The 25,474-nt window shown below is 36.5% G+C and overlaps 1 protein-coding gene across 3 annotated transcripts in view; it reads left to right on the plus strand.

Annotated features, from left to right (window-relative positions):
* PDSS2 (decaprenyl diphosphate synthase subunit 2) overlaps nt 1–25,474 on the plus strand; it is a 269,150-nt gene that overhangs the window by 150,499 nt on the left and 93,177 nt on the right. For all 3 annotated transcript variants that reach the window (XM_046677266.1, XM_046677267.1, XM_046677268.1), the window contains exon 3: nt 12,789–12,987. In XM_046677266.1, the coding sequence (XP_046533222.1) occupies nt 12,789–12,987 (199 nt within the window). The remainder of the gene's footprint in view (nt 1–12,788; nt 12,988–25,474) is intronic.

A 25,474-nucleotide genomic window follows, 5' to 3' on the forward strand; every position in this document is an offset into this window, starting at 1 on the left:
GTCTTGTTAGCCTTTTTTGGTAGTCTTGAGTATTTTTAACCCCTTTTGTGATACCCAAGCCAAAAGTACTTTTAGAGACCTGGATAAGGCATCCTAGTTAGACTTTCCCTTTGCTTCTCTGGCAGAAAACAGCCCAGCTTAAACCGTTTCCAGAAACCAGATGCTGTTCATTAGCTACCCCTTTCCCTGCTTATAGTAAGCATCTAGTGGACCTGCAGGATAATTATGTGTTGGCAATGTCAAGTTTGTGTCTAGTTACTCAAAATAATGTTCCTTAAAATGTTCTTAAATCCAAGCTAACTGGCTTGGTTGTGCTTTATTCGTTTCATAGGTGTGTTAGTTGATCACTAAGCAGAACTTCACTATGTTCATGCATAAAGAGAAAATGTATTACAAATTTCATTTTGGCTGGCTAATTTCTGGTAATAACTGTGGTGACTCCTTGCTGAATCCCAACATCCTCTGCCTTCTCCAGTATGACTACCACCACTGAAGGCAGCTCACCTCTTTGTAGATTGATTGGCAGGTATGGAGGGAACTCATTACAGAACATATGAATACTGAGCTTTGTTTGTTTGTTTGTTTCTTTTCTCTCTTTTTTTGTGAGGAAGATTGGCCCTAAGCTAACATCTGTTGCCAATCTCTCTCTTTTTGCTTGAGCGAGATTGTTGCTGAGCCAACATCTGTGCCAGTCTTCCTCTATTTTGTATGTGGGATGCGGCCATAGTGTGGCTTGATGAGTGGTGTGTAGGTCCACGCCTGGTATCCGAACCCACAAACCCCAGGCTGCCAAAGCAGAGCGCACAAACTTAACCACTACTCTACTGGGCTGGCCCCCTGAGCTTTCTTTAAAAAAAAAAAAAAAGGTAATCATGTGAGGAGATGGATATGTTAATCAGCTTGACTATAGTAATCATTTCACTATGTATGTTTATCAAAACATCATGTTATACACCTTAAATATATACAATTTTTACTTAAAAATTTAAAAAATTCTGAGCTTTCTTTTTTGGAAATAAACTAAGACAGATAAGTCTTTGTGTTAAGCTGTGATTATTTTAAAATTATGTTTCTGAAAAACTGCCAGTAGTTCAGAATTACAGTACTGAATATGGGAAAACTTTGTTTTAGAGGTTTTTATTGAAGTACTCCTTAAGGATTTTTCTCTTTTTTCCGCCTCATTCCAGACCTTGTGTTTTCATGGCATAGCAAGATTCTAACAGAGACTTGGGTATCTAATCTCTTTGAATGAGATCAGCTGCAAAGGCTTTTTATTTTTCTGCCTCTTTTCTGTATACTCTAACTTAGAATGTCAGATGAACTTTCCTGAAAGAGACACAGAGCCCTCAGTACTTTCACTGGTTGCTTATGTGTGTGGTCAGAGCTGGAAGTAAGGCCTGGTCATTCTTTTTTTTTACTTATTTATTTTTTTATTTTTTATCGAGGTTATGATAGTTTACAACCTTGTGAAATTTCAGTTGTACATTATTATTTGTCGGTCATGTTATAGATGCACCACTTCACCCTTTGTGCCCACCCCCCATCTCCCTTTCCCCTGGTAGCCACTAATCTGTTCTCTTTTTCCATGTCTTTATCTTCCACATATGAGTGGAGTCATACAGAGTTTGTCTTTCTCTGTCTGGCTTGTTTTGCTTAACATAATACCCTCGAGGTCCATCTATGTTGTTGTGAATGGGGCGATTTTATCCTTTTTTATGGCTGAGTAGTATTCCATTGTATATATATATATATATATATATATATATATATATATATATATATCATATCTTCTTTATCCAGTCATCAGTCAATGGGCACTTAGGTTGCTTCCATGTCCTGGCTATTGTGAATAATGCTGCAGTGAACATAGGAGTGCATAAGTCTCTTTGAATTGCTGATTTCAAGTTCTTTGGATAGATACCCAGTAGTGGGATGACTGAGTCATATAATATTTCTATTTTTAATTTTTTGAGGAATCTCCATACTGTTTTCCATAGTGGCTGAACCAGTTTGCATTCCCACCAGCAGTGTATGAGGGTTCCTTTTTCTCCACAACCTCTCCAACATTTGTTATTTTTTGTTTTGGTTATTTTAGCCATTCTAACAGGTGTCAGGTGATATCTTAGTGTGGTTTTGATTTGTATTTCCCTGATGATCAGTGATGATGAGCATCTTTTCATGTGCCTATTGGTCATCCATATATCTTCTTTGAAGAAATATCTGTTCATATCCCCTGCCCATTTTTTGATCGAGTTGTTTGATTTTTTGTTGTTGAGTTATGTGAGTTCTTTATATATTATGGAGATTAACCCTTTGTCAGATATATGATTTACAAATATTTTTTCCCACTTGGTGGGTTGTGTTTTTGTTTCAATCCTGTTTTCCTTGCCTTGTGGAAGTCTGATGAAGTCCCATTTGTTTATTTTTTCTATTGTTTCCCTTGTCTGAGAAGACATGGTGTCCAAAAAGATACTTTTAAGATGTCAAAGAGTGTACTGCTTGTATTTTCTTCTAGAAGTCTTATGGTTTCAAGTCTTACCTTTAAGTGTTTGACCCATTTTGAGTTTATTTTTGTGAATGCCAGAAAAGAATGGTCTATTTTCATTCTTTTACATGTGGCTGTCCAGTTTTCGCAACACCATTTGTTGAAGAGACTTTCTTTTCTTCGTTGTATGTACTTAGCTCCTTTGTCAAAGATTATCTGTCCGTAGATGTGTGGTTTTATTTCTGGGCTTTCAATTCTGTTCCATTGATCTGTGTGCCTGTTTTTGTACATGGTCATTCTTTTCATCCCTTGAACCTGTGACTGGATCTCTATTTGGAGGTCACCATTACTACAGCCTATAGTTTTGGCATTTTGCTTTTAATGGTTGAGATTTTTGGTTTCAATAGCCTGTTTTTAAAATCAGAATTCTCATTTCCAAATGCAAAAGTGAATCAAAACTAGTCTTGAATGCTGTGATCATGGCAAACTCAAAATTCAAATTTTTATCTTCACTTAGGTTATCAAGGTGAATAAATGGCAAAATAGGAAAATCATTATGTTTCTGTAATTATTGCAATGAATTGAATGAATTTCTTGGAACTTTGCATCTGTCCTACTTATAAAAAATTAATATTTGACATTTATAATTAGTTATCACCATGAAAGATTCTTCACATTAAAAGGGTATACTTTTCCTTTTTATTATCATTCATATGCCTTGATATTTTTCATATTTTGGTATTTTTGAAGTACGTTTTTCTGCTCCTCCCCCTACCCACTCCATCCTTTGCCCTTATGGAGCTTTGTTTCTGTGGGGCCAGGGAGAAAAGCAAAACACAAATAAAACAGCTAGTGTGTCAGATAGCAGTAAGTGCTATGGAGGAAAAAAAGCAGGCAGTGAGGAACTGGTAGGGATGGGAGGGTTGCTATTATGAATGGAGTGGTCAGAGAAAGCCTTACTGATCAGGTGCACTCTGCAGGGACCTGAAGGAGGCAAGTAATCAAGCTTTGTAGATATATAAGGGAGGATCAGTCCAGACAGGTGAAACGGCCTTTGCAAGAACAGGCTTCGCATGTTCAGGGAACACCAAGGAAGCTAACGGAGCTGAGAAGAGTGAGCAAAAAGGGAGGAGAGTAGCAGGAAGTCAGGGAGGTTAGGGGTTAGAAGAGCTGCAGGTTGTCCTGGACTTTGGAGTCCATTGTAGGGACTTTGGCTTTTTCCCTGAGTGGGATGGGGAACCACTGGAGGGTTTGAGCAGCGGAGTGAAGCGATGGATCACATGTTTCTTCATCTTCCTGCTTGCCTCATTTCTGATCTTTTTCATTTTTACAAGCTAATCAACTGAAAGTATTATCTCATCATCATCATCATCATTATTATTATACTCCTTTTCCAAATTATTAGTGAGATTGAGCAACATTTTATATGATTTTTGGCCATTTGTGTTTCTTCTGGAATTATCTCTTAATATCCTTTCCCATTTTGCTCTTGAGCTGTTTATCTTTTTCCTTTTAATTTCTTGTCCAATAAGCTCCACACATATTTTGAATATAATTTTCTGCCTATTGTTTGCATTACAGATACTTTATTTCAAGTCTGTATTTGCCTGTCTTTTTAAAAGTTGTTTATTTTACTAATAAACATTTTTGTGTATTTTAACTACTCAAATTTATCCATTATTTTCTTTATGACTTCCTATTTTATTTTACAAGGATTTCTCACCTCAAGGTCATAAAAATGTTTTCCTAAATGTATAATTTTGTTTTTCACATTTAAATCTTTAATCCTTCTAAATGTACTTTTATTCTTGGTGTAAGGTAGGGATATAACTTTATTACTTTTTCCTTTAATTAATAGCCAGCTGCCCCAATGTCTTTTGTAAGAATAACCAATCTTTTCACTAACAATTTGAAGTGTTAGCTTTACTATAAATAATTTTCCAAAAATGTTTGTATCTCTGGATTCCGTTCCACTAATCAATTAGTTTATTCTCATATTACTATACTTTTTAAAATTGCAATAGCTTCACAATAAGTTTTAAAATCCAGAATGGCAGGAATTTGCTTTCTTTTCCAAAATTTTCTTTGTAATTTTCAAATTTATTCTTCTTGCATGAACATAAAAGTCAGTTTTCCAATTAAAAAAGCTTTTAGAATTCAAATAAAATGATTTTAAATAAATGACTCTTGCCTAACATTTAGTACTTACAGAAACACTCTGAATTTTGTACAGTTTGTGTTTGGGATTTTTATTAGTTTTCTATTGATATGCAGAGAGCCTGGGCTTTAGAATCAGACAACCCTGGGCTTGCGTCCAGCTCTGCAGTTTACCAGCTATGTGAACCTGAGCAAGTTACTTAGCCTGGCAGCCCAGCTGCCTCTGTACAATAGAGATAATAATGCTTACCTCAGAGAGCTGTTGTGTTTTACGTGATTTTATTAATCTGTTAATTGAGTTATTATTATGCTTGGAAAATTATTTTATAGAAAGTGCTCAGCATACAGTAATTAATTGGCTCAAAGTAATTACTAAACTAATGTAGTAATTAATTTCTGATCTTTTTCATTTTTAGTAATAAATAATTTAGTCAGAGGGAGCCATAATCGCTATTAGGCTTTTTTTTTTTTTTTTTGAGGAAGATTACCCCTGAGCTAACATCTGCTGCCAGTCTTCCTCTATTTTATGTGGGACACCTGCCACAGCATGGCAAGCAGTGTGTAGCTCCTCACCAGGATCCGAACCTGCAAACCCCAGGACGCGGAAGCAGAACATGCAAACTTAACCGCTATGCCAGCAGGCCGGCCCCATCTATTAGGCATTTTTGAAAATAGGATATTTGAAATATTTCTAGATGAAATGACATGATATGTGGTCTTGACTTCAAAATAATGTGGAAGGAGAGTGAAAAGTATAGCTGAAACAAGATTAGGGTCCACAGAGGTTCTTTATGCTGTATTTACCACTTTCGTATGTTTGAAAATTCCCAAAAGAAAGAAGGTTTTTAAAAAAAACGCATCTTTAAAACTTGGTAAAAATGACAAAGTGTAAGCCTTTTCTATTTCTAGATGGAATATTATGTATTTGTTATATTATTCTCTGTACTTTTCTGTATTTTTTTCAAACCTCTCAAAAAACAAGGGAAGGAGGAAGGAAAAGGAAAAAAATAGAGTAAGAAAGAAAGAGAAAGAAGACTGTTGTCTTTTATCTCCCTTGCCTGTGTGGTGAAACACAATTGACCCTTCTACTACTTTAACACCAACTTAAACATGTAAAACATTTTAAGAGATTTCAAGTGAACATAAGGAACATAAGGAATAGCAGAATAAATGAATGAGCTATGTTCAAAGACTTTCAAGCATAGAAGGGGTTATCTCTGGGGAAATGAGGAAAGACTTCACAAAAGAAGTGACACATGGGCTGATTTTTTAAAATTTGTTGAAAATAGATTTATTAGTTACCCTATAGTAGCAAAAGTTGTATGGTACATCCATACAGTGGACCTCTGTAGAGATGTTAAATAGAACAAGGAAACTCTGTATTTGTAAATAATGTGGAACTATCTCCAAAAGATAGTATTAGGTGAATAAAACCAGAGTGTAGAAGTATGTGGGTAAAATGTCTTTGCCATTTTTATGGTGTAACTTTTATTGACCGTATTTTTCAGGAATTTATTTAGCTGCATATAACAGGACTCTGACAAACAGTAGCTTAAAAGAGTGCAGTGTTTATTTATCTCAGATAACAAGAGGTCTAGAGATGGGCTTCTCAGAGCTGGTATAGCCCTCACAGAAGTAGGTTATCAGGGGTCCAGGTTTCTGTTCTCTTCCTGCTCTACCATCCCCAGGTTGGGGGCCCTCTTTAGGATCCCCAAGTCTCCACTGTGCCTCCATGCAGCTGTGCCATGTTCTAGACAGGAAGAAGGGGAAAGCCCAAAATGCCAAAGGTGCACGCCAACTGAATCTGTCCAGGAAATCAGTAGATTTCTCAGAAATTCCATTTAGTGGATTTCTACTTACATTCTTGGCCAGAAGGTGCTCCGCAATCACCTCTAGCCTCAGGGGATCTTGGAGAAGTGAGTATTTTAAGTGAATACATAGTCACTCCAAATATAGTTGAAGGTATGTTGGTAGTGAGGAAGGAAAGAATGGATAGGTAACTAGCAATGTCTGCCATCCTTACTTCTAAAGCCTAGGATGCTGAAAAATTAGGAGAAATGTTGGAAGAAAATGGATCAAAGCACATGAAGTTGTTTAACATATAATTGAAAGAAAGATTTGGTGAAAATTCTTGTGAAAACATCAATTAATCCTCAGGGTTTCTTTCAATCTGGTAATTACTTCCTTCTTCTGATTACTTAACATAAGTGGTATTCATTTTTGACTCTTTTCCAATCAAGATTTAGCATAAAAAATACCCAAGAGTACTAAAATATGTGTACATAAAATGACGTGAAGACTTTTATTTAAGATAATTTTGAAAATCCAGTACGTTGAAAGTTTACTAGATTGCTTTGGGTGGCTAAAATAGGAATAAGATAATGAGAAGAAAATTTTCCCAGATTCTTTCATACTGTCGCTACTTCTCTGCCACACACTAAATTAGACTCTTGCATAATGTGATCTGGAGTTGCTTATCTGATGACAAAATCTTAGAAGTTGAGAGTGCAGTACTAGATGGTGGAACTGCAGGACAGATTTAAAGATGACCAATCATTTCATTTCTGTTTCCTGTAGAAAAGTAGGTGTCATTAATCACAACATTTTTGTCTCTTTTTAACTATTAACTGCCAGGCTAGATAATTGTTTTTTTTAAATCCCTGAATCTTGGAATTCAGGAATTGGAAGAAACTGTTTCTCTAATTATTCACCTTTCAGTGATGAGAAGACCAAGGGCCTGAGCGTTTTAAGGGATTGCCCATGATCTGTCTGAAGTTGTAGATGGAGGTAGAACTAGTATCCAGATCCCTGATTGGGCTAAATCACTTGATTGGGTTCTGATCAAATGATTTGGAAACGACTCAACTGCTTTCCCCAGTTACTATGAACAAGTCAAGTATGCTCGTAATATGCTTTCTCCTAGGAAATTCTTTTCTGTAATGCCTAGAACTAGGGATGAAAATTGAACAAGTTTGTCATGGGCATAGACTAGCATTGGTAACATTGGTAACTTGGCTTCTTTTCCTCCTTCATTTACTATTCATTAAGTACATAAACATTTTAAGTTATCCTTGGTCACTGTGACAAGGTGGCTCTGAGTTCCAGCTTTGTCCTTTACAAACTGAATGTTCTTGATCAAGTGTTTAACCTCCCCATACCTGCTGTAATTAAACTCACAAGTTGATACATAAATGAAAGTTCTTTGTGAATGGTGGGTACTGTACAAATGATGGGTTTTCACTTTTATTGTTACCATTGTTTTTGTTGTTTCTGGCCATGTGGCACTTACAGACTGCTATTTATTTAATGAATGTTGTTTTATGATTATAGATGTCTTTATTAAAAGCTCATAATCATTCATTTTCATCCTTAGGGTGATTCAAAACACCTACAACTTCTTGCATGCCTGGTTATTACTTTCTTTCATAAGCTGAACTGCATAAAAGATTTATCCAATGCTTAAACCTTCTTGAGTTTTATAGTTGCTCATAATCTCATTGTGCAATTTTTGTGAAATGTGGCAATATGGATCTTTACAGTGAATGATTTTGTAAACCAGAAAAAGGATACTAATAAAATACATTTTTATTCCTTTCTTTGAGTCACTTTTTTAAAGGATAATTTTTAAAAAAAATTTTTAATGTTTTCTGTTAACTTCTCAGTAGTCTTAGAAGCCTCCAACCTTGGTCATTTTCTCTGGGATATAATGAGGTTTTAATCTAAATCATGAATTTGCTGTTTTCTTAGAAGCTGTTTAACTCACTGGTTCATCTTCTCCTTCTCCAATTTGTAATCAAGTACAATATTTCCACTGGGTCATTTTTACATATTCTTTTACTTTTTTTTTTTAACAAAGGAAATTAAAAGTGTGATTTTTCTTTTATAGATGCCACCTTGCTTGGCTCCTTTATCTAACTGTATCTTTATGTAGTTATTGTATTATGGTTGTTAAGCTAGTACCATATTTTTTTGAAAGAAGAGTCTCATATTTATTATTTGATTATTTTATATTTATTTGTCTCCGTGTCTAAGGCTGTTGTCCTAGGTTAAATGCTTAAATTTGACCTTTAGGTCAAGCCCTTTTGTTACATTTCCCTTGGACCTTTGTAATAGCTTCTTCCAAAGATCTCTCTACTTTCATTTTTTTTACTTTTTCAGATTTTCTATGTATCACCTTCAGAATATTCTTCCCAAATCATTAAAAAATATATATAATCCTCCCTTCTCAAAAACATTGCCTAAGTAATAAAATGCACACCCTTTAATCTGCCATAACCTAGTTCCAGATTCTGATTTCTCACTTATCCACGCAGACCCTGTACTCTGGCCAAACTGACCTCACCCCGGATCACATTTTTCTATTCTTGCCTTTGCGAAGTCTTAAGTCCTGTTCTTCCTTATTCTGGGGTTTCTAATCCCTACTGTTGTCTCTGCACTTTCTCTCCAGCTGTGGAAATTCTGCTTATCTTTCTAAGGCCCAGCTCAAATTTACCTTCTTCAGAGGAACTTTTAAAAATCATTTAACTGGCATATCTAGGAGGCAGCCTAGTATAGTAGAAATAGATTGGGTTTTGAAGTCTCTATTGGTTATCTATTGTTGCATAATAAACTGCCCCCAAATTTGGTGGCTTAAAACAGTGATCATTTTGGGGCCAGCCTGGTGGCACAGTGGTTAAGTTTGCACGTTCTGCTTTGGCGGTCCGGAGATCCCTGGTTCAGATCCTGGATGCGGACCTGCGCGCTGCTGTCAAGCCATGCTGTGACAGGCATCCCACATATAAAGTAGAGGAAGACGGGCACGGATGTTAGCTCAGGGCTATCTTCCTCAGCAAAAAGAGAAGGATTGATGGTGGATGTTAGCTCAGGACTAATCTTCCTCAAAAACAAACAAACGAAAATAGTGATCATTTGTTTCTCATAGTTCTGTGAGTTGCCTAGACTGTTACTCTGCTGGGTTTTCCTGGGTTTATTTATGTGGCTGCATTTACCTGGTAGGTTAACTGGGGGCTGAGTGTGGCTAGGAGAGCTGGGCACCTCTCTTTCATTCTCAAGGAGGCTAGACTAGATTTCTTCACATATAGTCTCAGGGCAGCATTCCAAGAGGGTAAGCCCCAATGCAAAAGAGCTTTCCAAGCTTGTGTGTCTCACATTTGCTGGTGTCCCATTGGCCAAACAAGTCACATAATCAAGCTCAGAGTCAATAAAGGAAGAGACCACATGTGACGTGGATATCAGGAGATGTGATTCATTAGTGGCCATTAGTGTAACAATCTGCCACAGTGTACCCACTGGTCCCAGTGATTCACATTCCTCCCTTATGCAAAATATACTGACCACCTCCCAAGACCCCAAAGTCTCATCTATTTCATGGCATCAAGCTCCAGGTCCATGATCTCATAACTTATGTTAGGTCCAGATGTGGATGTGGCTCCAGAGTTGCAGCCCCTCTTAATCCAGGGACCTGGGAACTAAAAGTACAAGTTATCTACCCCAACCCCACCACCACTACACATCCAACGTACAATGGTGAGTCAGGAACAAGATAACTACAATAGTCACTTCCATTAAAAAGAGGGAGGAGGAGGGGCTGGGCCCATGGCTGAGTGGTTAAGTTTGTGCACTCTGCTTCAGGGGCCCAGGTTTTGCCAGTTCATATCCTGGGCGTGGACCTAGCACCACTCATCAAGCTGTGCTGAGGCGGCATTCCACATGCCACAACTGGAAGGACCCACAACTAAAATATACAACCATGTACTGGGGGCTTTGGGGGGAAGAAGGAAAAATAAAATCTTTAAAAAGGAAAAAAAGGGGCTGACTTGGTGGCACAGCAGTTAAGTTCGAATGTTCTGCTTTGGCAGCCCAGGGTCCACTGGTTCAGTGTGGACCTATGCACTGCTTGTGAAGCCATGCTGTAGCAGGCGTCCCACATAAAATAGAAGATGGGCACGGATGTTAGGTCAGGGCCAATCTTCCTCAGCAAAAAAGAGGAGGATTAGGGGCTGGCCCCATGGCCGAATGGTTAAGTTCATGCGCTCCGCTGCAGGCGGTCCAGTGCTTCGTTAGTTCGAATCCTGGGCGTGGACATGGCACTGCTCATCAAACCACGCTGAGGCAGCGTCCCACATGCCACAACTAGAAGGACCCACAACGAAGAATATACTACTATGTACCAGGGGACTTTGGGGAGAAAAAGGAAAAAAATAAAATCTTTAAAAAAAAAAAAAAAGAGGAGGATTGGCAGCAGATGTTAGCTCAGGGCTAATCTTCCTCAAAAAAAAAAAGAACAAAACTTTTTGGGATTTCTGTGAATCTCATTAGAGTTTATTCCATATCCTAACAACAACATCCATAATTCTTTTTGAGACAGACCTCTCTACTTTAGGTTAGTGTCAGGCTGCCATGGGACAATACCCTTATAGTTCTTTAAAGACCCTTTGTCTGCCTAAGGGGTCTACTAGGCATCACTTTAAATATTTAGGTCTTTACAAAAGTTCTTAGAGCCGTACTTTTTATTTGGTCTTTTTTCTAATACCATTTCTTACTTTGAGAATCTTGTCCTGGAGAGACTGGAAAAGTGAATCAGTTTTATTTTCAACCTAGCAAGTCTTTGATCCTTTATTGTTCCTCTAAATTATTCTTCCAAACTAAACAATTCTCCCTTTAGCTCATCTCTTTCTTGTTACCTTGTCATATGCAGTGAAAAAACTCCAGCTTACATTTGCTGCATTCTGCTGGAAAATCTCCTTATCCAGATCCATAAGTTTATTAGATATATTTTCTGTCCTTCAAGTTACCATAGGCAACCATTTTGCCAATTGTCTCACGACCTTCAAAACCAGTATGTCCTGTCTGAGTCCTGCAGGAACAATCTCCTTACTGCCTTTCCAGCTTTTACTAAGAGCTTGCTTTTTCTTCAGCCTTTTCCTTTAGCCCCCACCATTCAGACTCAAAGCCATTGAGGCATATTTGAGGCTTTTGTGAGCAGCACCCCATTCCTAGATATACGGTTTCTGTATCAGATATCTATTGCTGCATAACGAACTACCCTAAAATTTAGTGACTTGAAACAACCATTTTATTTCTTACCATTCTGTGGATTGGCTAGATGCTTGTTCTGCCTGGGGTCACTCATGTCACTGCTTTGGACAAGCCTTAATGTATAAGCACTTATCAGGCTTTGCTTGTGTCACATTTGCTAATGTCTTTTTGGCCAAAGTCAGTCACATAGCCAAGCCCAGAGTTAGTGTGGAAGGAACTATACAGGAGCTTGGAAACCAAGAGGCATGATTCACATGGGGCCATTTATAACAGATTCTAACAGATTTCCATTTCCACCTTACAGTGTGCCTTTAGGCAAGTCATTTAACTATATGCAACAATTTTCTTACCTGTAAAAAGAGGTTGGTAATACCTATCGTAGGGGGGTTATGAGGTTTAAATTTTTTAGTAATTACTGATTTTATTATTATTATAAAAGTAATAGTTTTGTCATTGTAGAAAATGTACAAACTATAGAAAAATACAAAAAAGAAACAAACATCTCCTGAAATCCCATCTGATACAGTATGATACTGTAAGCTCCGCAAGGGCCTTCTCTATCTTATTTACTACTTAAGGTGTATATCTTAGTTCTTATTCTGAAAAGTAAGGTCCTTGAAGAAAGAGACCACATTTTATTCATCTCTGTAAAGCCCATAGCTTTGCATTTAGGATTAAAAGAGGTAATGTATAAAAATACTTGGCTTAATGTCTGACAGCTTATGTTCCCACTTAAATTTGAGTTCTGTTAGATACTAGTAAGGATTCTCAGAAATCCTAAAGTTACGGAAGCGGGGGAGGTATACTGAAAACAAAGTATCTAAATGGAATAGTGGAAGGTGGCCCTCCACTGGCCAGCTTCTCTCTGGGGAATCCTGGTTACTCCTGGGATGGAGAGTGGGCAAGATTATAAAGAAGGAAGGTGTCAAGATCTGCTTGTAGATCCCAAACTACTCAGTGGGGAGAACTCTATAAAAAACTTCATAAGAAAGGAATAATAAAAAAACAGACTAATCACTGAAATATTTTATTGTTGAAAACTGAAGTCCAATATTACTGATAAGAGGGTATTTTTGACACTCAGACAAATCTTTCCTTTATGTTTTAGTCAAAGAAGTTTGGCAGAGATCACAGAACTTATCCATACTGCTCTCCTTGTACATCGTGGGATAGTAAATTTAAATGAATTGCAATCTTCTGATGGGCCACTGAAAGACATGCAATTTGGAAATAAAATAGCTATCCTGAGTGGAGACTTTCTTCTAGCAAATGCCTGCAATGGACTAGCTCTGCTACAGAACACCAAGGTAAAGCAGAGTTTGCCTCGGTCTGGGTAACCTTTAGGTGGCTCTTGGTTGATGGCTGGAGCCACGGAGGTCTGTGCACCCAACGCCCCTCATGTGGATGCTCAGTAAAGTTTTGCTGCTGTTGATGCAGTGTCAACACCCGGTAAAAGTGGTAAATGCTAAGAAAGTTTTGAAATGAGTTTATATTTTTTTCTGATTATAAATGAAATTATTTGTTAATTATAAGATAGTATTAAATATTTAATATAAAGAAGATATAAATAAATATTACCTATTTCACTACCCAGAGATAATCATTGTTAGTTAATATTTTGATGTATTTCCTTTCAGTCTTCTGTTTGTTTGTTTATTCCTACCTTTATGTATGTGAATTTTTTTTGTAACATAGGTAACAACTTGCACATATAAGGCTTTTGTAAAATTCTGCTTGTTTTTTCCCACTTCATATTATGACATGGGCATTTTCCCATGTTATTAACACTTTTCATAGACTTTTTAATGGTTGTATAATATTAAATTATTTAGATGAAATATTTATTTAACAAATTCCTCATTTTTGGAATTTAGGTTGCTTCTAATTTTTTACTATCATAAGTAAATCTGAAGTAAACATCTTTACACATCAATTTCCTCATTCCAGATTATTTCTTTAAGATAAATACCTAAAAGTGGTTCAAAGGGTTTAAACATTTTTACTGTTCTTGATACATATTGCCAAGCTGCTTTCTAGAAAGACTGTAGAGGTGTTTCTTATATGTTAGTTAGAATTAGGTTTGACTATAAAATAACAGTAGCCTAAACAAGATAGGAGTTTATTTTTTCTCATGTAAAAACATCCAGGACTAGTCAGTCCAAGGTTAGAATGGTGATTCTACAAAGTCAGGAACCCAGGCTCCTTCTGTCTTACCACTTTATGGCCCAAGGTAGTTGTCATCATGTTCTCACTCCTGTCAGTTGGAAGGAAGCAGAGTCTGGGGGTGGGGGTGGGGGTGGAGCAGAGCAGGGCAGATCTCCTTCCCCTGAAGGTCAAGTGAGTATACCTCCTGGTTTGCTAAGGACAGTCTCAGTCTAAGTCTGCTCTCCAAGAATCCTATCTGACTTAGCATTTGTCCTGGATTTTTCATTTTTAACAGAATGATTACTAATAATTACATTAGAATAAACCAGGGTGGGTTTCATAGATCTCCACTTCATATGTCCAGCCTCTGCCTCAGTTTTTGTCTAGTGTAGGCTAATAGTGTGTGAGATCCATGTACAGTGGAAAGAGTTCTCATGTTAAGGTCTTATTATATCTGAAAGACAACCAGCAATAACTCATCTCTTTTCCCAACCCTTTCAGACACCTCCCAATCAGGAACAGAATGTAGGGCAATTGCTGATACAACAAAGTGCACTGAATGTCTAGGGACAGGTAACTCCTTCCTGTCTCGGGTGGCAGAAGGATTTGACACTGCTGCCCCAGCTGGTCACTTAGTGTTTCACCCCGTTGTACTATGGCCCATGCATGGGCTTCAAGAGTCACAAAGCCACCAAGTACCAGTCCAAAATCTCAGTGGGAAATAGTGTAAGTTAGAGGTTTGGTGTCTATAAAATATGTATGAGAAATCAAGGCTGATCACTTCTTTGCAGAGGGAGTAGACTGAGCCTGCTTGCTTGTATGATGTAAGCCTATAGCTGTTTTATTATTTGGCAACACTTTGTTTTTGCAATAAACCCTTTTGGCAGCAGTAAGCTCAACATAATTAGAGTATATGTTTCATTTTTTAAAAGTACTGAATTTTTGTTTCTTGAGAAAGTTGGTAAGGAATGTGTAACTTGCACAAAATGTTTGTTGATATTTACTATCCTCTGTGGAGGCCATAGCAGTGTCACTGACCACATGAAAACAAGAAGAGTCAAATCTGCTGAAAAAGTGCCAAGATCTACTTCCAAAGTTAGTAGTTACTTTAAGGAGACTTCCTGAAGATGATGATTTGATACATGCAGTTGCAGAAGATATATATGCATAGCAGTCTGTGAAGTCTAACTTTTATTTAGATAAATTACTATTCTTCCAAGTTAATTTCACTCATTCTTGACTACAAGTTTTTATGTGCACGTAGAAAAAGGGAAGCAATAGCTTTGTTTGTTAGCTCTATTGGCAGGAGAAGAACTTGGCAAAAAAGTTAAATAATTCCAGTTTTAGTTGTCTGTCATCAGCTACTTTAAACAATTAAATCATTTTAGTTAATTCTAAAAATGATTTGTTTTTTCTATCCATTCATGGAATCAAGGTAAAGCTTTTGGAAGTATATTCTGTCAGAGGTAAAACCATTATGAGTGAGATTGGAAATTCAGTTTGAAAGTTCAATATGGGAGATAAAATTATTTGTTTATAATAATAATAAAGGACAAATTTTGGTGAAATACACACTGTTATGGCAAAAACAATGTTCTCCCTACATTGAGAAACCTGTGAGTAGTTGATTTGGTTATGGCATGCCCATAATTCATAATTGCATCCAAACAAGCGTCAACGTTATACTAATTAAAATAGAAGCTATTGTTATAAAAATTGACAAATATCTTTATAGTCAGAGTCTCTGAAGTACAAGATTTGAGGGATATATCTGATGTTGAGTATAAAAATACACTTCAGCGCTGCAGTATGTGCTTTCTCTCTTTGTTGCCTGTCATCAATGAGATTTTTGAAATCTTTATACCCAACAATGGTATTGAACTTTGCTATAAATGGGTCATCAAAATTTTCGTGATATTTTGTTCAAAATCAGTTAGAAATCTTTTTTTTTTTTTTGAGGAAGATTAGCCCTGAGCTAACTCCCGCCAGTCCTCTTTTTGCTGAGGAAGACTGGCCCTGAGCTAACATCCATGCCCATCTTCCTCTACTTTATATGTGGGACGCCTACCACAGCATGGCGTGCCAAGTGGTGCCATGTCTGCACCCGGGATCCGAACTGGCAAACCTCAGGCCACTGAAGCGGAACATGCGCACTTAACTGCTGCGCCACTGGGCCACCCCCCATCAGTTAGAAATCTTAAATCAAGTGTTCAACAAATGGAACAGCAAATGAAGCTTTTAGGGAATTATAATTAATGAAAACAAAGCTTCCATTGGAATTTTTCCCTACAATAGCAAGGAAAGAACTGAACAAAATAAATTGTAACAACTCAAATAGTACACAGGATTAAATTTTGCAATTCTATAATTATGATCTGGAATATCTCACCTTGCAGGAAGAATCTTTTGGTCGTGCTCCTCTTTTGAATAAATTATGCATACACACACAGGAATGAAATGAAATTGAGAAAGGCTAGATTTTGCATCTAATTTTGGCAAAACATTCAAAAGAATCATAGAAACAATTTATCTGACAAGTGTTGTCTTATAAAAATAAAAACATTTGTCAAAGAAAGGTACTCTGAAGGAAGCAAAAAAAGACAGTACCTTGAAAATATTTGAGCTGGAGTAGTTACACTTTTCATCATTAAAAAAATTAGAATTGAGTATCCCTGCCATTTAGCAAATTTGCTCTGAGCTTACCAGGTTAACTCAGAACCTGTAGAAAGAACATTTTCTCAATTAAAGATATAGTGATCTACCAATAAGAATGAATTGAAGGTATCAATAATTTCAAATTAATTAATCATACAGTGCAACTGTGAAGAATATTACTGGCAGTTTTGTTTTAAAATGCCATATATTAAAAAGCACATTCTTCAGAAAAAGCCAGTTACACAATATTAGAGACAGATATGGCTAAGAAACAAATTAAAGTGTGTGAATATGTACCAAGAATAATTATTCTACTGTCTGTTTTTTAATATTCAGGTAATCAATGTAAAGAAATTCTTTTTCATTTTGTTTTAATATACATAGATATGTGTTATTTCTATTTCTTTTGAAATTTTATTTTTGAAAATAGTTTTTGAGTAGAACTAGTTAACAAGTCCACCAATATGATAAAATCGACTGTTGGTGAATAAATGCAAATTTCAAAAAGTATAAAATTTTAATTATTTTAGCACTCCCTTTTACTCTCAAGTGTCCCAGTTTGGATAATAAATTATATAGTGTCATCACTTTAAAGACATTTCTCAGAAGCTATCTGAGATCCTTCTGCTTACATCCTTTTGACCAGAATTTAGTGATATGGCCACACTTAGCTGTAAGGGAGTCTAGGAAATGTAGACTTTATTGTGGATAACCATATACCCTGCCAAAAATCTGGAAGATACAGAGAAGGGAGATAAGTAGCATTCTTCCCTACCTTCCCATCATATTTTAAGCTACATATTTTCGTAAGATAGACCTGCTGATTTTTAGAGAGAAAATAGTATAGTACCTTTAATATATAGTTTATATTCACGTGAAAAGGAAGCTAAAGTAAGAAATGAATTGGGGTCCGGCCCCATGTCCTAGTGGTTAAGTTTGCGCACTCTGCTTCCGTGGCCCAGGGTTTCTCTGGTTCAGATCCTGGGTGCGGACATGGCAGCACTCATCAACCCATGTTGAGGTGGCATCCCACATAGCACAACCAGAGGCACTCACAACTAGAATATACAACTATGTACTGGGGGCCTTTGGGGAGAAGAAGAAAAAGGGAAAAAAAAAAAAGATTGGCAACAGATGTTAGCTCAAGTGCCAATCTTTTTTTTTTTTTTTTTTTTGTGGAAGATTAGCCCTGAGCTAACTACTGCCAGTCCTCCTCTTTTTGCTGAGGAAGCCTGGCCCTGAGCTAACATCGTGCCCATCTTCCTCTACTTTATAAGTGGGACGCCTACCACAGCATGGCTTGCCAAGCGGTGCCATGTCCGCACCCGGGATCTGAACTGGCGAACCCCGGGCCGCTGAGAAGCGGAATGTGCGAACTTAACCGCTGCACCACCGGGCCAGCCCCTCAGGTACCAATCTTTAAAGAAAATAAAAAAAGAAATGAATTGGCCATATAAAATGGAATAATAGATAATCTCAAATCTCTCTCCAGAGATTTATTGCCTTTTGGACATTATTTTTTTTCACCCTCAAATTGCTGTATTTTCTGTGTATAGTCTACTTTGATGGGTCTTGCTAAATTCCCTCCTTTACTGTAATTCGCACGTTAGCAGAAGGGTAAGTGATCCCTTGTCCCTGGGAGCCACTCTGACTGCATCATCTGTCTCGTCTCTTCACCATACCTGCTGTGGCCTCTGATGAGCTTTGGGCCTTGGAGAAGGAAGAGGCCTCAGAAAGGGCAGGTCTGGTATAGTTTCTGGGTGCCTTGAGCTGCACATGACTGGCTCTAGCCACACTGTCTAGTCATGGATTCAGCCCACATACCTGAGAGGAAGAGATGTTATAGACATAGTTAATTAGGTCCACATTTCAGTAATTAGCCCTCATCCTGGCCCCCACCTTAAAAAAACAAGACTTGTTGCCTTTAGACAAATTTTTGTTTTCTCTAATCATCAGTTTTCACTTACTTTAAGCTATTCTGATAAAATCTTATATAAGATTAAGATTGTGGTATTTAGTACCAATATAATCATGCTATAATGACACAAGTATTCACTTGCTTTAAGCACTTCATTTTATGGGAATAATATTTAATGTGTTCCTTTCTCTTAGCCAGCTTGTGTCACTCACACATTCTTTCTTTCAGTGTGGTTCAAGTTCAGAGAAAATGGAGGCTTTACTCCCATCAAAATCAAATCAGATTCACAGTCTGTGAAATCCACTCTTGGTGTTTTGCATTCAGAAGCATCACTATGAATGTTCCAGAGTCTAAGACCTCCACCATCTGCTCCATTAGGCACTGGATTTCAGTAGCACTACTTGATTTACAAAAAAAAGAAAGAAAGAAAGAAAGAAAGAAAAAAAAAAAAACCCTTAGCATATCCAAGCAACAGTTCAGCCTGAAGCTTCTCCTTGAAATAAGAATGATCAGGCATTGCCTTCCCCTTCAGTGAGCCCTATACCTTTATGGTCTGCACAGGTTTGCACCCTTAGATTTGCATTTTATCAACCTTTATCTGGTCAGTAATTTTTTTTCTTTTTAGGCCATAGTATGTTTTTTTTTTTCAACTTGATAGTTGTGTGTTGAACTGAACCCTTTATTCTGTGCAACCCTCCTATTCATCCAAAACATGGATCTTTTGCACCTTGTTCTTCAAAGGGTCATTGAAGGCTCTACAAGGTCAATTTCAAAAGATGCTTCCCTGGCTCACTTTTTATGAAAGACCTTGAGTACCATGTCCAGGGGTCTGTAATTGATCTTCTACAAATCGAGGCTTTTAGTAGCCCTCTTTTAATCATAATAGATGATTTCCAAATCATGTGAACTGTATTTTAAAATGAGGAGATTGTAAGGGGTAACTAAAATGCTTGAAAGTCAAGAATTCTCTTTGATAAAGTGTCTCCCCCATATTCAGAACCAGTTCCTTTCATTTAAATACTTGGCAGTATTCCCATTAGAATATTTTTTTAAGGAAAGTGAAGTTATATCTCAGAAGAGGACTAATTTTATTAAATGAGTTCCCAGAAGCTTAAGTTGATTAAGGATAATACTAACCATTAATAGGGTTTTTTTTGTGGGGGGGAGGAGGACGTGGCAATAAACATTTCTTTGGGGTAGTATTAAGTTTTCTTAAGTTCTCTAACATGTGGTTAATGTCTTGGTAAAGTTAGATTTCTATGTAATGTTGTTTTAATTTTCTTTTATAAAAAAGAAAAATTGTCAGCAATGGCAACGTAAATAGAGACCACAGCAAGGAGGGAGCAGGCAGAATTGAATACAGAATGTCTGTATATAGTAGTATGTCACTGTTTTTTGACAGTCACAGTCTGCTTTTCCTCTGAGGGTGTATATTTAACTTGGTAATTAAAGTTAGCATCTTTGTAGCAACTTTAATTTTTTATGACTTATTCATTCTACTAATTTCTCATTTTCTTATGCTGTTGGATTCTTGTCTGAAGTTCTATATTATGTGTTTATCTCTTTAATTCTCCTGAGGCAGACCATTAGATGAAGAGTTGTGCAGTCATATGAAATTCAGAGCTATTTTATGATTGCCAAGAGTAAAATTAGCAAAGTCAATTATTCTCCCTTTGGCTTTTCCCTGAAGATATTAGGGGTCTTCAAGGTAATTGCCTTAGGTAACACTTAGATTTTTAAATATCTCTAAGTATGGAAGTTGATATATTAATCCTTTGGTAATTGTGTTCTAACTGTTATAGCTATAGTCACATAAATGTGAATTAACAAGATTTTGAATTCAAGAGTGAGTTTAAAAATTAATGCTTGGGTTTTCATTCACTTTCAATTATGGAACCTAAGGTCAACTTTTTATTTTAGTTCTTTACCATATAAAGACCTTGGACTAAAAGACCTCAGACTGCCTTTTTAAGCCATAAATTCCCTAACTCCATTGAATTAAGTTGCTCTGTATTGTGTTCATGTAGAGCATCACTGAATGCTGAAATGATGGGGTCATGGCAGAATCTAAAATTTTAGTGTTTGAGCATCAGTCTATCAATGAGACATGCTGAATAATTGGAGAAAAATCATGAAATGGAAAAACACTATAATTTAGAAATCTAGCTGACTGTTACAGGTTTTCCTTGGTCCCTATGTTTATTTGTAGACTGGATTTATATTTTAGGATTTAGCCACAGTGCAAATAAGACTGTGTGGATTACTACTTGTCATCTTTTTTTTTTAAATAGCCAATGTTTTATATGTATAGTGATAATCCTAGCATTTCAAGAATTGAATTCACCATGCTATTTTTTTTTTAACCTTTGTAGTCATTTTCACTTAATGGACCTATCACTCGCCCTCAGGTGGGAGACTGTGAGTTAGCCTGGGACTGGTCTAAACACCCTAGAACATTGTCGTGATGTCACTCCTGGGAGCTGTTCTATTAAGTGATTTGTATTTCTAAATAACCAGTGGCACAGATGTACTTCTTACATAGCTGATGTATTTCCTTATGTTAACTTTGTTTTCCTAAAGGCAAAAATATGTTGTTTACAAGAAAGAATTTTGTTTGTATAAATATGCTTAATTTATGCATATAAATCTCCTTTTACACCGTCTATATATTTTAATAAAGAGGCTGCTATTGGTTAGTTGATGTTTATCTTATCTGTTATATTAATTTTACTTTCAAATTCATATTGAAAAGTGAAACCTAAAAACATGCTATAGCATATGAAATTTAAATTTTTCTCTATCGTATACATTTAAAATAAGTGTTATTGTGACCTTGTGTGTTTAGAGTCTTAGTACTATTTTACTTGTGGAAATTATTGAATTAATATCTTTTAACCTCTTTAGTTCGACACCCAAGATTAATGTTCTTTTCTACATATAACCTACTCAAGTGTATATTTTCATGACTAGTGTTAATGGGTATAGAAGGTAACTGGGATGTCATATATTGTAACAATAAAAGAAACTAACTCCATATCAAATAAGTAGAGAAGTCAAAATGCTGTCATAAAATTACAATTTCAAAATCCCCAAACAAATTTGTCCAGTTTTTTCTTATCATTTCCTAACATAGCCACATGTTAAACAGACACTATGACCATTTTCTGAGCCTGCTTCCTTGCTCTTTAAAGTAAAGGTGATAAAAGATTAGTGTTTGAGAAGTGTACTAAAAATAAGAAGAGAACGTATTATGTTCTTTTAGAATTTACTATCTCATTGAAACCTTAACTTTGCCCTTTTCATGCCATTAAACAGTGGAATGAAGTATGTTTTGGGCATAGATGCCATCATGCAAAATGGACACTTCTCTGAGTGTCTGTGTCAAACCAGAAACCTGATTACAAGGAAGAAGAGTAAGAGAAGCATTTCTTTGATATGCCTGGCATTCAAAGAAGCCCATTTAAAAAAAAAAAGTCTGTGTTGTACAAAAAATACATCCTCTGAAATGGGTAGAGTTGAACCCCACACCATGGTTGGCCATGAGAGGTAGAAATGTGTTGATTATGGCAATTTCATACTGAGCTTGGCAAACTCAATTTTTGTAAACTCCTTTTTCTGCTTTCCAAAATAAAATTAATTAAAACCAGCCTTTTTTCCTCCATTTTCACTGACGTAAATCGCTATTTCTCCAAAGCCAGAAGGAGAAAAAAATGTATTTTCCAGCTTGAGTTATTCAGTACTCCTGCCTTTCTAAGAGGAACTTCTTGAGTTAGGAGTTTCCAAGGTCCTGGGCAGATGAAGAGCAGATTCCTTCCTTTGCGTCCTCAGCTACCTGGCCTGATGTCTCTTCTTCACCCATCCTTTCTCCACTCTGGTAGACTTGGACACAGTGCCCCTTTCTTTGTCTCTTACTGTTCACAGTTTAGTTAATTTCATCTCAGGTAATCTCCAAACTGTATACACATCCTCTTCAACCCTTTGCCTCCAGTTTTTCATTTTTTCTCCTCTTACCTGTTATTTCAGAAAAATTGCCGTCCACCTTTTTGCCTTCTCCTTGCTCCTTTCAAGAGGAAAAATAAACCAAGAAACTTTACTTGGAGTTGAAAAACATCAGAGTAAAGCTTAGTATACTCTTGGGTTAAGAAAAAGGAAAATTCTATAATTAGAAATGAAATAGGCATAAGAAAGAACCAGTATCTACCCTCTCATCCTCTTATTAAAGTAAATTTCCCTGTAACTGTCAATGTTTAGAAATCATTTTTTTTTTTTAATTTTTTTTTTTAAAGATTTTATTTTTTCCTTTTTCTCCCCAAAGCCCCCCGGTACATAGTTGTGTATTCTTCGTTGTGGGTTCTTCTAGTTGTGGCATGTGGGACGCTGCCTCAGTGTGGTCTGATGAGCAGTGCCATGTCCGCGCCCAGGATTCGAACTAACGAAACACTGGGCCGCCTGCAGCAGAGCGCGCGAACTTAACCACTCGGCCACGGAGCCAGCCCCTAGAAATCATTTTTTAAATATTTTCTATTTAGTTTTGTTTTCCTGTTTTATTCAGTTGCAGGTACTGTAAGTTTGTGGTTTTCTATTCTATTTTTAATTACAACTATATGGTATTTCTAACGTTAAGGACTAACCAAGCTTTTGTGGGCTGCCCTGAGAACCTAGCAATCATTTATAACGTATGTTGGGAAAATGTGGTCTGAGCTCCAAACAATTGACTTATAGATGTAATTCCAGAATGCAGTGCATTTGTAGTCTGGTGCCTGCTGTATTAGATTAATACTGAATTTGAACACCATAAGCAAAAGAAAATTTAAGAGCATCCAAAAGGATCAACGTGACTACTTTTCATTAGTAGCCACATATAGTTCAGTTGTATTGATACAATTTTGGCTTTAGCATTCCCATCATTTTCTTGAATCCTCAGAGTTGTAAATACTCAATGAAAAAATTCACTCTAAGCCAAAATTGGCTTATGGGCCTTAACCCCGGAGCGAATTTTATTTATTTAGCAATAGTGATTGGGGAAGAGCCCTTTTCTGGCAGCTAATGACCTACTGGAGGACTTGTGTGCCCAAGGCAAAGCTGAAGGCCATTAGCCCAACAGGTCATTAACTGACAAATGCCTGACCCTGAGGTCATTTCTGATTTTGTAAACTATGGAAACATTAAAGTGGGTTTGTTGGAAAGTGTGACTGTGCCAAGGAACTTTCTTTTTAGACATTTTGGAAAATGTGTTAAATTTTTTGTTATTATTCATGTGGCTTAATTGCCTTTGTTCTGGTGCCGTTTTCACTGTGCAAAGCAAGTCAGTCAGACATCAGTAAACACCAAAACTATACTGTATGTCCAATCTTTAGTTTTTAAAGGACAATTTCCCTCTTTAGAATATCAGATTAACTATTTCATTACTAAGCAGCTTCAGCTTACACTCTTGTGGGTCACTTATGTTTTCATAATGTGTTGAGCTATATAGCTCTTATCTATTTTATACTTCTCAGAGATAACATATAAAGAACAAAGAGAAGTGGAAAGAGCCCTGGGGTAGAAGTCTGTGGACCTACTTCCTATCCTTGCCCCTTTTTTTTTTAATTAGCCGTTTAACTTTGGACAGCTCATTTACCTCTCAGAATTCTAGTTAAGATCATTCATCTTTTTCTCCAGACTATTTATCTAGTGTCTTAAAACTCCATTTTACAAATGAAATTAGAAGCTTCATAAGGTATAATATTTAAAATTTATTAAAATTAGTATCAAACATTTAACAATTAATAATTTTTAATTTAAAAAATAATATTAACTTATAGTTTTGAGTGTTTACTATATAGTAGACTCTGTTGTAAGTGCTTCATGTATATTAACCCATTTAATCTCTCCTGAAGCACAGGAAAGAGTTAAGTAATTTCCTTGAGGTAACACTGCTAATAAATGGTGGAGCTGCTCTTTAATTTCAGGCAATCTAATTCCAAAATCTTCATGCTTAACTAAAGTAGAAAACTAACAAACCAACAAAGAACCATGATACCTTTTCTTTTTTTTTTAATCTTATTATATTTTTGTGTGTGTGAAGAAGATTGGCCCTGAGCTAACATCTGTTGCCAGCCTTCCTCTTTTTGCTTGAGGAAGATTGTTGCTGAGCTAACATCTATGCCAGTCTTCCTCTATTTTGTATGTGGGAGGCCGCCACAGTGTGGCTTGATGAGCGGTGCTAGGTCCGTGCCAATATCTGAACCTGCAAACCCCAGTCCCCAAAGTGGAGCACATGAACTTCACCACCACCAGCTGGCCCCACCATGATACCTTTTTTGCCAGCAATTTTGCATTATCGATCCTGGAATTTATAATGTCTTAAACAACTAGTTGTTTTAAAATATTGGAATAAACATTTCAGTGCAAACATCAATAGGGGCTTTATGAAACATTCTACAGAAATAACTAGTAAGCAAAGGCAACTTGTTTTCTTGGTTTCTTCATCTGTAAAATAAAGGCAGCATTATCTCCATCCACTACATTCTTGTCAATTCCAGTATTTTACAATTCCGAGTGTTGTAGGAAAGAATCCAAACTTACAACACGTAACTAGATCCTGAAAATGGCATGAAATATGAAGAAAAACAAAGGAATCGAGAAAAATTGTTAATAAAATCAGAGATATAATAGAGAACTCAAAATTTTTTATGAATGTCTGAGATCTGGAGATTTATAAACATATTTCAGCAGTCAAAGCAATACTCCAAATTAATGACCTCACCTTTCTGGCAGATTTGTGATGAGAAACTTATATGGCTTCATTTATCAACTATTCTAAAAGCCATAAGGTGATATGCAAATATAAATTTCTGAAAATAGTGGTAACTGTGCAAATTTATTTTGAAATAGTTGTGATTTATATAACTAATTCACATATTAGGACAGTATTGGTAATTGAACAAAATTTTGTGTGTGTGTTATGCCAAGCATGGGAGATACCAGTTTAAAAGCCAATTGTATCTTTATAGATTGGAGAACTTCTAACCCAAGGGCATTCATTATTTGATGCAAGGGTACAAAGCAGTTAGTCTCAAGTTTCTACTACCTGA

This window comes from Equus quagga, chromosome 11 (assembly GCF_021613505.1).
Source record: "Equus quagga isolate Etosha38 chromosome 11, UCLA_HA_Equagga_1.0, whole genome shotgun sequence".
In the NCBI taxonomy this organism is placed as follows: Eukaryota; Metazoa; Chordata; class Mammalia; order Perissodactyla; family Equidae; genus Equus; species Equus quagga.